The sequence below is a fragment of the Nannobrachium achirus genome (genome assembly GCF_963921795.1).
Source record: "Nannobrachium achirus genome assembly, chromosome: 14".
Taxonomy (NCBI): Eukaryota; Metazoa; Chordata; class Actinopteri; order Myctophiformes; family Myctophidae; genus Nannobrachium; species Nannobrachium achirus.
The window spans coordinates 61841386-61853943 of NC_137821.1; the positions used below are offsets into that span (position 1 = coordinate 61841386).

The 12558-nt window shown below is 43.4% G+C and overlaps 1 protein-coding gene across 1 annotated transcript in view; it reads right to left on the reverse strand.

Moving 5' to 3' along the window:
* Nucleotides 1-10934, reverse strand: part of LOC308298172 (protein NLRC3-like) — a gene marked incomplete at both ends in the record, with an annotated part of 33393 nt that extends 22459 nt beyond the window's left edge. Inside the window, 2 exons of the mRNA XM_080741728.1 lie at nt 7344-9053; nt 10855-10934. Of these exons, the coding sequence (XP_080597854.1) occupies nt 7344-9053; nt 10855-10934 (1790 nt within the window). The remainder of the gene's footprint in view (nt 1-7343; nt 9054-10854) is intronic.
* Nucleotides 10935-12558: the final 1624 nt, after the last annotated feature.

The window sequence follows — 12558 nt, forward strand, 5'->3', positions numbered from 1 at the left end:
CACTATGCATGCACGTAGCTCGTGCAAAAAAGCAGTCCATCCAGGGCAGGAAATTCACGGCGGCCACGACGGCCATGGCCGTCGTTGCCCCCTTCTTTGGCCGTGTGCCCCTCGAAAAATGACATGCCCACGCGGCCACAGTGGCCGTGGTGCCCCAGTCGGACGACCAGCGCCCACAACATTTCATTTTTCCGCTGCACGATTTTTCAGTCATATACGGTGTCTCCAGTTGAGCGTCTCACATGACCAGTAGTATTCGAAGCTCCCGCAAGGTGCAACAACACAGTGTTTTACCACACACAAAAGCATCGCCGGGACAAACAGGAGAAAAATCTAACGCAGCCTGCCAGCCTGTGTGTGGATCAAACGAAGAACCCGGATGTGCTGCGAACGTAAACGGACTGTGTGCTCTGAAGAAGACGATGATTGAGCTCTGCTGAGCACAGAGGTAAGAAAGTTTGATACATTTGTGAAAGCACAAGACAAAAAACTCAACATTTAATATAAATTACATTATGCAACTGTTAGCGTTTAGCGACGCTGACCTGCTGCCGACGACGCATACGGTAACTAGACAAAGACCACTTGATGAAGGCTGAAGCACACGCTACATTCTCTGTTGTTTCAGTTTGAGACCGTGTTCGTTTTTTTTTTTTACTTATTTGACTGCTTTTTTGGTCGATGTCTTTACAGACTTGTGACAAAATGATTCAGAAAAATTTTGAAACAGTCTCCTTTGTGATTTTCACATACATTCATGAATGCTTGGGCTTAAATCACAAGTGTTTAGAATTAAACACCTGTTTGTAAGTTCTGGAAGACTGGAGGAAGCATATTAGTAGACCCAGCACACTGGAGGAGAGCACTCTAAGGGTAGTGTTTGAGTGTGACATGTTTATACAGTTGTATAATATAGGATTTAAATTAAAATAATATTTTAGCATTTATTTAGAGCAGTGGTTCTCAAAGTGTGGTCTGGGGACCTCCAGGGGTCCTTGTGAAAGCTCCAGGGGGTCCACAACAAAACGAGAAACAGTTTTACCACTTAAACCATATTTTTTACTTTGAAAATAGATGATCTACAAGCTCACAATGCGTTCCATTACTGCCCATTTTGAGCTTGTAGATCGGCTATCTTCGAAATATTTTGATAAATCTAGAACAATCTTCCCTGGCAAATATTTTCAGATGGGTGGGTCTGCAGAATGCATGTCAATTTGGGGGTCCTTGACCTTGTATCTGAACTGTACTGTCCTGTACTTTTCCTATGGTGTAGAAATGTAAATATCCTTGTTTTAAAATGTGCCTGAAAGAATATGATTATACAGGAATTAATGTGATGAATTAACATCTTTGTAATTGGTTTGACAGCAGGTTTTGTTAGGTAGGCAGCGGCTTTGTTAGAAGTTAGACAATTAATGTTACTTTCATTTTACTCTCAGCTACAGACATGCCGTGCAAGAAGCGGAGGGATCAAGCTTTGCAGAAGACATTTCAGAATGCAGCCAAAAACTGCAAAACATTGGACTTTTTTTTCAGGTGAGGAAATTATGATGCAAAAGGTTAGCAACTAAGAATGCACAAAAATGCATGTAATCTAGTTGTTGTGCAGTGAAACATTTAATGTATTTGCTAGTGGTGTAAAGTAACTAGTGGTGTAGTTAAGTACAGTTTTGATGTATACTTTACTTGATTAGTTCCAGTTTTCAGTACTTTTACTTCTACTCCACTACATCTGGGATCCAAATATTGTACTTTTACTCCACTATAGTTACTAGATTTTGCAGATATAAATGATTATATTATAAAACATACATGAATCCACTTTAGCCACTTTAGATCGGCTATTTGAAAATAGCCGATCTACAAGCTCACAACGTGTTGCTTTGCGACGCATTGTGAGCTTGTATATCTGCTATTTTCAAACATTTTGTACTTAACGTATATTTTGATCCCAATACTTTCGTACCTTTAACCCTTAAGTGCTGTTCGGGTCATTTTGACCCGTTTTACATTTTCATTTGAAAAAAAAAGGTAGAAGTTAAAAATGTTTCCACTTGAAACTCACTGGCCTTAAAGATTCTTCTGAGATGAACATGTAAAAAAAATATTTTTGCACTACACCCATGCTACACCCCCCTCATATTTTTTGAACCTTAAGTGCTGTTCGGGTCATTTTGACCCGGAAGCACAGAAATACACAGTATTATGCCAAAGCACAGACACACAGTCACCCCCACTTCTAACATCCCCCTTCCGAAGCCCCATTCCGAACCCTCCCCCCCTTCCTATAAGCATGAGCAATATTGCCCAGTATTAAATGAAGTAGTTTTTTTTACATGGATTTCAGCTAAATCAGTAAAAACGCCTAGCTCTTTCAGTGTTTAATGTGATAGAGCAAAGCAGAAATGCAAACATTTACCAAATATATCATATGAATTGTTTGGTATTGAGTCAAAGTCAATGTATCATGATGATTTGTTAAGTTAAAATTTATATTAGTGTTGTTTTTTTTACACCAAATATCCACCGGGTCAAAATGACCCGAACAGAACGAAGGTGTAGTGAATCTGAACAGAACTTAAGGGTTAATCAAGTACACTTTGAATTCCAGACTTTTACTAACAGAGTATTTCTATATGGCAGTATTGATATTTTCACTTAAGTAAAACATGTGAATACTTTTTCCACCACTGATTTGCTATTAGCTCTCTTTACCCAGTTGTTTTGTATGTATTGTGTCAATATTTTCCAGCCAGAGTAAGGCAGACCAGAAAGACACAGAAGAACCAAAGAACAGACACAGGTGAACAAGAAGTATTATTTCTACATGGAGAGGATGGAGGTGAAAATGAAGAAAGCCACAGATATGAAAGAGGAGACCAGGCAGCAGGAGAACATGTAAGCCTAAGAGGCAGAGATGAGAGAGAACAAGCCAGAAGAGAAAATGAACCAGAACCATATGAAGGAGGAGACAAAGTAAGACAAAGGGACAGAGATGAGACTGAAGAACATGACAGAACAGGCAATGTAAGTCAAGGCGACAGAGATGAGAGAGGAGAAAATGAAGACGATGAGAGACATAGAGATGAGAGTGAAGGAGAACATGAAGACAATGAGAGACACAGAGATGAGAGTGAAGGAGAACATGAAGACAATGAGAGACACAGAGAGTGAAGGAGAACATGCCAGAGGAGGTAATGTAAGACAAAGACACAGAGCTAAGAATGGAGGCAAACATGCTGGAGCAGACAATGTAAGACAGCCAAGAAAGACAACTGCCACAACTGTGTCGTGGGGATATGATTGGCTGCTCTTTGATAAGGACAATGAAGGGTTACTAAGCTGTGGTGTTCCATGTGTAGAAAATACTATAAAGAGAAAACCAAAAAAAAGCCACATCTTCAAATTTGCTCGGATTCATACTTAACTGGAACGACAAACATTAAAAAAGACACAGCTAAAACACATAATGATTCAAAAGCTCACATGACAGCATGCAACCAAGCAAACACAACTCCAAGTAATACAGTTTCACAGCTCCAGAAGCTTTACGAGAGGACAGAGACGAAGATGTGCAAATTATTTGACATAGCTTACATGGTTGCGTACTCTGAGCAACCGTTTAATATGTACAAGACTCATGTGTCAGTGGAGCGAAAACATGGGGTGGAGCTGGGGCTCACCTACCATAATTCTAAATCCTGCCGTGTGTTCATCCACTATATTGCTGAAAGCATAAGAGATGAGCTTCAAGTCATAAGAAAATGTGAGCCTTTCTACTGCTCTTTGCTTTTCGATGGAAGCACAGACAAAGGAGCTTCAGACAAAGAAGTTATAAGCATAAAGCTTATTGAAAATGGATCCCCAAAAATCAGCCTACTTTGGTAAGAAGAATGTAGACTTGGGGCCCCATTTACAGTGGCAGCCAAATCCAGCCTGAATCAGATCTGTGCCACATCCAGATTAGAAACTTTAAATGGTCACATGAAACAAATCAGATTCCAATCTGGATGTGACACAGATCTGATTCAGGCTGGATTTGGCTGCCAGTGTAAATGGGGATTGTAGTCTTTGCTGAATGTTCTTTTCTCCACATGCAAGCTTATGTTTTTAGTTTTTGCTTTATTTGGTTAGTGACAGTATAAAAGGCATGGATGTATTAAAAACACATTTTCATTGTCTATCTTTGTGCTCCATTTGCTGTTTTTTAAGTATTGCAGAGCCAACGACCTGTGACACTGATGGGATCTTTGGGGCCATAATGCAGAAGTGTGGAGAGAACCACCTGGATCTAAGTGGCTGCTTGACTGCAACAGCAGCTGATGGAGCAGTCGTCAACTTTGGAAAGACAAATGGTGTCCTTACCAAACTCCAGGAATCTGTGCCATGGATGCTGAAAGTGCATTGTGTTGCCCACAGACTGGAGCTGTGCCTGAAGGAAGCCTTCAAGGGCACATACTTTGAACAGGTAATGTATTCTTTTTTACCTACTATATCTGGAAAATATATAATCAAAATGTACATGTGTAATGCAGTGTAATAAATGCCTTTATTTCTGTTTGTCTTTTACTAAGATTGATGACCTCTTGGCAAGACTGTACTCTCTCTACCGTCGTTCCCCCCAAAAAATGGAGGGAGTTGAAGGCCATCGGAAAGGAACTTAAGGAGCATGTTGTGAAACCAGCTCGCTCCCAGGGAACAAGGTGAATAATTGCGACCGTCAGGTCGCACTTACTATCAAAACCTCCACAAACTGTAAGTCAGTCAGTCAGTCAGTCAGTCAGTCAGTCAGTCAGTCCCTCCGTCAGTCTGTCTGTCACACCTCACATGTCACACTATTGCCCTGCTCATATCTCCGCAACCGTTGCCCCGATCCATGCCAAATTTTGCACACACGCTCCTTGCCTGCCAAACTACAACTACAACCCCCGGAGCTCCAGGGACCCCCAGGTCCCTGGGGGACCCCAGATGTAAAAAATGACCAAATGTGCAAAAATGACCAAATGACCACCCCAACGGGGCTGCTCACGGGGAATTCCCGGGGACCACCGACTCCTGGTGCTCCAGAACGGATTCAAAAGTGGTGGCGCCCCCAGTGGAGGACCCCCTCCACTGCAGCTCACATAAAATGCCGTAACTCGGGCTAGGAGCGTCCGGGAGAGCCGGGGCCGGTACCTATTCGTCCGCCAAGGCAACGCGGAGACCCCACCCCTCATTTCTCACATGGCCCTCTTCTAGCGCCACCATGAGGCCGATTCTTGCAAAACACATTTTTGGACAATGCTCCTACAGATTTTGCCCTAAAATCACACAAATCGGTACACACTATGTCTACACGTCCCCCTACACTCAGGAACCAATGCCACTTACAGCCCTCTTTGTGTATACATGTCACCTGACGGTCGCTTATCTCCCGATTAGGGAGTCTTACTGGTTAGTATTAAAGCAAACTAAGAAGCCAGGACCCTATCTCCGCCCAGTCCTTGAATTCTTCACCAGTGCCACGGAGGATTTTAAATACAATGGTGTCACAATCAAAAACTCCAATGTAACAGCAGAGGCCTTCTGTCGCTGTAGGAAAGAGACTGTGGACAAAATCATTGCCTGCATTGGCAAGATATTTTCCACTTTCTCCACTGATCCTGTGCTGTTTGCAGCAGAGGTGTTTGATCCTGTGAATTTCCCAACAGAAGAAGGGCTCTTGGAGGAGTTTGGTGAGGAAGAAGTGCATCACTTATGCAAGCACTTTGAGCCTCTTCTCACAAAAAATGGTTGTAATGTGGCAGAGATTCACAGAGAGTGGTATAGAGCTAAAGTTAACATAGTACGCCACCACAAGAACCAGACTTTCCTCCAGTTATGGTCAAAGTTTCTCAATGAGAAGGGAAACACATATCCCAACCTGCTACACCTTATTAGAATTGTCTTAGTGTTCCCTGTTTCCACCTCTCAGGTAGAGCGACAGTTCTCAATTATGAAGAGAATGCAGGGAGACTGGCGCCTAAGTCTGCACACATCCACAATTGAAGACCTCCTCCTTATCAAATCACAGGGTTGTGCTCCTGCAGATTATAAAAGCCAGGAAGCAGTGGCAAAATGGTGGGGAGATGGCATCTGTAAAAAGAGGCCATACATCAAGCCATATGGTCCAAGAAATAAAAAATCAAACGGCTTCTGCTCTGCACCAGAGCAGGGAGAGGAGAGGCTAGAAAGGGAGGAGAGGGAGGGGTCGGTTTGACAAGTAAGGGTGCCTGAGAGGTCAAAACAGCGGTTTGGTTGGTCTCAGGACGTTGTGTAAACACAATCCAATAAAAAAAATTATAACTTTGAAGCTGAAGAAATAACCGCACTAGTATAAAGTCTATCTACTCTGTTAGTTATGAGAGGGCCCGCGAAATCTAGCAACAGGGGCAGCCGAAATCTAGCAACAGGGGCAGCTATGAAAAAAATGGAATAAAGCAGGTATAAAGGGGTATGATAAAATACAGATTTAACCCTATATGTGTTTTGGTCTGGATGACTCCTTTAAGGCATAAGAACTGTTACTTAAGACAATCAAAATAGAGCCCTATGTGTTTTGACTGTACTTGTGCTGCACTACAATTTTGTCTAATAAAATAGTCAATCAATCAAAAGACCCATACAGGATTTAAAGTAATATATAAATTGAACATTTTAAATAGCCGATCGGAAAGCTCACAACGTGCCGCGACACGGTATGAGCTTGTAGATCGACTATTTCCAAATACCTACAGTATAAAATTAAACTAGAAAGATGCAATTGGAAATTGCAAGTGTGGTTGCTGACGTGACAGATATATTCTACAGCAAGCTAACTGTCATGTGAAGCTCAACCAATACTCCAGCTAACACCACTCCCAAATCCAGATGTATTTCAACCAATTTCCAATTTCATTTGATTCAAGGTAGAAACCTGTTCAAATAGTTTGTCTAGAATAAAGTTTATCTAGAATAAATAAAGTGTTGGAAACCACACTAATGAAAGTGTTCAACCATTCCTTATTTAGCTGGGGACCCCCTAGAACTGGACCCCAGACACACTTTGAAAACTAATGTTTTATGTTAACCATCATTTCTAGTTATAATGTACTGGTGTGAAGGTAGATTGACTCTATTCTAGTATGTTTGCCAGACCCATGAAATGGGTAGGCCTACATAAGCAAATGTCGGTCTGTCCCTTTTCTATATAAAGGGTATATATGATGATGACATGATGATGACATGCCTACAAAAGGCATGATGTCATAAATGATGATGACAGACAGGGTCTGGCACAACCAGGTTGACCTGGTCTAGTTTATATTCACATGAATACTAACCGAGCCTTTCTGCAGTTCCTCACAGCTGGGATGAGTCTCCGTCGCCCCTCCTCTGATGTGTTGTATGTGTCCAGGTTGAACTCATCCTGAACCTCCTCTGACATCTGCAGCATGAAGGCCAGAGCTGAACACTGGGATGGAGACAGTGTGGTCTTTGATCTGTCCCCTGACTTCAGGTACTGTTGGATCTCCTGAAGTACTGAGTGGTCGTTCATCTCCATCAAACAGTGGAAGATGTTGATCATTCTCTCAGGAGAGTGATTTTTAGTGGTCATCTTCTTCAGATTGTCGATGACTCTCTGGATGGTCTCTGGACTGTTCTCTGTCTGACCCAGCAGGCCGCCTAACAGACTCTGGTTGGACTCCAGTAAGAGGCCATGAAGGAAGCGGACAAAGAGGTCCAGGTGGCCATTTTCACTCTCCTGGGATATTCCCATGACTCTGTACAGGAAGTCTTCCAAGCCACGGTACCAGAATACCCCGAATGCCCTCAGTACCTTCGTGTTCTTCTGTGTGAAACAGTGCAACAGGTAGACTGCAGCCAGAAACTCCTGGATGCTCAGATGAACAAAGCTGTAGACTGTTCTCTGGAAGCTCACACACTCTCTCTTGAAGATCTCTGTGCACAGTCCTGAGTACAGCGAGGCGTCTTTCGCATCGAGGCCACACTCTTCCAGGTCTTCTTGGTAGAACATGACACTGCCTTTCTCCAGATGTTCAAACGCCAGCCTGCCCAGCTTCAGAAGAACCTCCCTGTCCTTCTCCATGAGCTGCTGTTGATTCACATCATGTCTGTCATCATACTTCTTCCACTTCCTCTTTGTCTGGACCGACAGGAAGTGGCTGTACATCGCAGTCTGGGTCTTGGGCAGCTGTTTTTTCTCGTCTGTCTTCAACATGTCCTCCAGAACGGTAGCGGTGATTGAACAGAAGACTGGGATGTGACACATGATGTGGAGGCTCCTTGATGTCTTCATGTGTGAGATGATTTTGCTGGCCAGCTTCTCATCACTGAACTTCTTCCTGAAGAACTCCTCCTTCTGGGGGTCCGTGAAGCCTCGTACTTCTGTCACCAGGTCAATACGATCAGCAGGGATCTGATTGGCTGCTGCAGGTCTGGTGGTTATCCAGAGGAGGGCGTTAGGGAGCAGATTCCCCTCGATGAGGTTTGTCAACAGCAAATCTACTGATGATGTCACTGTGACATCAGAAACAATGTCATTCTCTTGGAAGACATGAGAACCAAAGCGAATGTTCTCGAATTTCAGCGAAAACCTGCTTTCATCCAGACCATCAAAGATGAGGCCAACCTTCCAGACAGCAAGCTGCTCAGCTGTGATGTTCTTTAATTCTGGGTGGAAACGATGGATCAGTGAGAGAAGACTGTGCTGCTCATCTCTGACCAGGTTCAGCTCCCGGAATGAGAAAGGAACCAGGAGAATGACATCTTGGTTTTCCAAACCCCTTGCCCAGTCCAAAGTCAACTTACGCACAGAGAATGTTTTTCCAATGCCAGCGATGCCCTTGGTCAGAACTCTTCTGATGGGTTTGTCTCTGCCAAGGAGGAGGGGCTTAAAGATGTCAGAGCATTTGATTGGTTGGTCAAAGAGGGTCTTCTTCTTGGAAGCTCTCTCAAGCTGCCAGACCTCATGTTGGGTATTAACCCCTTCACTCTCTCCCACTGAGATGTGGAGCTCTGTGAAGATGCTGCTGAGGGAGGGCACTTCAGTGACGTATGTCACACGATCAAGACGGTTCAAACCGACCTTATAAACCTTTAAATCCTCCTGTGGACTGACACCTGCTATGAGAAGACAATGAAGACATTTTAAACATTCAGCTTCATTCATAACTTTACATTCTTACAGCTGTGTATGAACATTAATAATGAAATGCCTTCCAGACTATGACTTCTGTACTTTATGCATGGCAGCAAAAACTACAAATACTGTTCCTACGAAACAGTGTGGGCTCGCTGATCCCTCATTGGCTAAAGGTCCTGCCTTTGTACTTTCAGAAGTTTTTTTGAGGAGAATAACCTTAGTAAAGATTTGGGTGAACATACTGGCCTGTGAGAACATACACTTTCAGCAAACCCACAAATCTTTACTATATAAAGATTTAGGAGAACATACTATAAGATTTCATGTGGGTGTTGTTATTCATATCAGGTCGCACTTGTTGGTGGTGATGTCATCAAGAACGCTACTCCTTCATTGGCTTAAAGGTGATACACCATGCATTTAAAAAGTATTTATGTCATATTGTTTATGTCCCAAAAACGTTTTTCAAAAGGTTTGAGGCTAAATAACCACTCCTGAATAGAGAGCCCCTCATTTTTGAATGGCTCTCAGAGCACTTTCAGCTGCAGTACCACCTTTGGCCTGAACTGCGCCAAAAACTGCCGTTTATGACGTCACAAACGGCAGCAAATCTGGACAGCCTGTTTTGAGAACCCGTGGGATGCTTTTAACCTCCACCTTCCCAAAACCAGAGAAAGACACACCTGAAATGGGACTTTGTGAGGATAGAAGGTGCTAGTGGGACCCCAAAAAAAGGTTTTAAAATAGGAAAAGTGAAATGTCATGGTGTATCACCTTTAAGGCCCTGCCTTTGTACTGTCGGTAATTTTTTTGACCTATAACGTTTTCGTATAACATACTACAAAAATAATTATTATTACAAACTGTGTCCAGTCTTACTTTGTCCACTTGTGGTTTGACGGGACGTCTTCAGTCCAGGTGGGATCAGAACACAAGTCCTCTCTCTGTGGACGAGAAGGAGATATGACTTTATGATCATACTTCATCATACTTATATGATGTATGTGCAGTGTTGGGTTAGAATATCATACACTTATAATATGTGCAGTGTTGGGTTAGAATATCATACACTTATATGATGTATGTGCAGTGTTGGGTTAGAATATCATACACTTATATGATGTATGTGCAGTGTTGGGCAGTAACGAGTTACTTAATAATATATTACTGTAATATTATTACTTTACCCAGTAACGAGTAGTGTAACTTATTACTATGCCAAAACATACTAATATTATTACATATTACTTATCCAGATAACACTGCTTTACTCATTACAATGAGCGTGATTTGCTTTGGTTTCTGACCAAAATAAAAGTGTTCTCTTCACTGTATGGGTCTATGAGTCTGTACTGTGGTGTGTCTTCACTGTATGGGTCTATGAGTCTGTACTGTGGTGTGTCTTCACTGTATGGGTCTATGAGTCTGTACTGTGGTGTGTCTTCACTGTATGGGTCTATGAGTCTGTACTGTGGTGTGTCTTCACTGTATGGGTCTATGAGTCTGCACTGTGGTGTGTCTTCACTGTATGGGTCTATGAGTCTGTACTGTGGTGTGTCTTCACTGTATGGGTCTATGAGTCTGCACTGTGGTGTGTCCGTGTCCAGCAGATTTACAAGCTATAAACACTGTGAAATGGTACATGATGTTAGCTTGTAGATCTGTTCTTTTTAAACATACACCATCACATAAAGTTATGATGTTCGTGCAGGTCTGGGGTCTGACGCAGATCCGTGTTCCTCTGTGTGGGGGCGGGGCTCATGCACATAGTTTCAACTCTGTGGTCACGTGATCATAATCAATCTGTCAGCTCTTTCACAGTCCCTTCCATAGAGTATATATAAAATAGAGAGCGGATGAGCCCCGCCCCCACTATCATTTCAATGCAAGTGCTCAGTGGCGTTTTGAAGCAACGGCTACGTGCTAGCATGTAGCTAATCCAGGTGCATTCTGGGGGAAAGTGGTCTCTATTTCGAGACCACAAATGACGTCACGCTGCTCTCCGCCTATCCGCTCACAGGAGTAGTGGGGCCAAACCCCCAGAATGTATGGGTCTATGAGTCTGTACTGTGGTGTGTCTTCACTGTATGGGTCTATGAGTCTGTACTGTGGTGTCTCTTCACTGTATGGGTCTATGAGTCTGCACTGTGGTGTCTCTTCACTGTATGGGTCTATGAGTCTGTACTGTGGTGTGTCTACACTGTATGGGTCTATGAGTCTGTACTGTGGTGTGTCTTCACTGTATGGGTCTATGAGTCTGTACTGTGGTGTGTCTTCACTGTATGGGTCTATGAGTCTGTACTGTGGTGTGTCTTCACTGTATGGGTCTATGAGTCTGTACTGTGGTGTGTCTTCACTGTATGGGTCTATGAGTCTGTACTGTGGTGTGTCTACACTGTATGGGTCTATGAGTCTGTACGGTGGTGTGTCTTCACTGTATGGGTCTATGAGTCTGTACTGTGGTGTGTCTTCACTGTATGGGTCTATGAGTCTGTACTGTGGTGTGTCTTCACTGTATGGGTCTATGAGTCTGTACTGTGGTGTGTCTTCACTGTATGGGTCTATGAGTCTGTACTGTGGTGTGTCTTCACTGTATGGGTCTATGAGTCTGTACTGTGGTGTGTCTACACTGTATGGGTCTATGAGTCTGTACTGTGGTGTGTCTTCACTGTATGGGTCTATGAGTCTGTACTGTGGTGTGTCTTCACTGTATGGGTCTATGAGTCTGTACTGTGGTGTGTCTACACTGTATGGGTCTATGAGTCTGTACTGTGGTGTGTCTTCACTGTATGGGTCTATGAGTCTGTACTGTGGTGTGTCTACACTGTATGGGTCTATGAGTCTGTACTGTGGTGTGTCTTCACTGTATGGGTCTATGAGTCTGTACTGTGGTGTGTCTTCACTGTATGGGTCTATGAGTCTGTACTGTGGTGTGTCTTCACTGTATGGGTCTATGAGTCTGTACTATGGTGTGTCTTCACTGTATGGGTCTATGAGTCTGTGCTGTGGTGTGTCTTCACTGTATGGGTCTATGAGTCTGTACTGTGGTGTGTCTTCACTGTATGGGTCTATGAGTCTGTACTGTGGTGTGTCTACACTGTATGGGTCTATGAGCATTGGCGGCCTTAACTATGTTTCATTGGTTTCAATTGAAACGGGCCTCGGCCGTCAGGGGGGCCTCCGACTGCCCGTCAGTCTAAGTCCAAATGATGGTCAATGCAAATGATCGTCCATCGAAAACCCCCTCTCACATTTGGGCCCCCTTTAACGTGCTAGTTCTGCCTATATCCTGTTGCCAGGGGGGACTCCGACTGCCGGTAAATCTCAGTCCAAATAAATGACGGTCAATGTGAATGACCCTCCATTGGAAGCCCCCCTCAATGGGCCCCCTT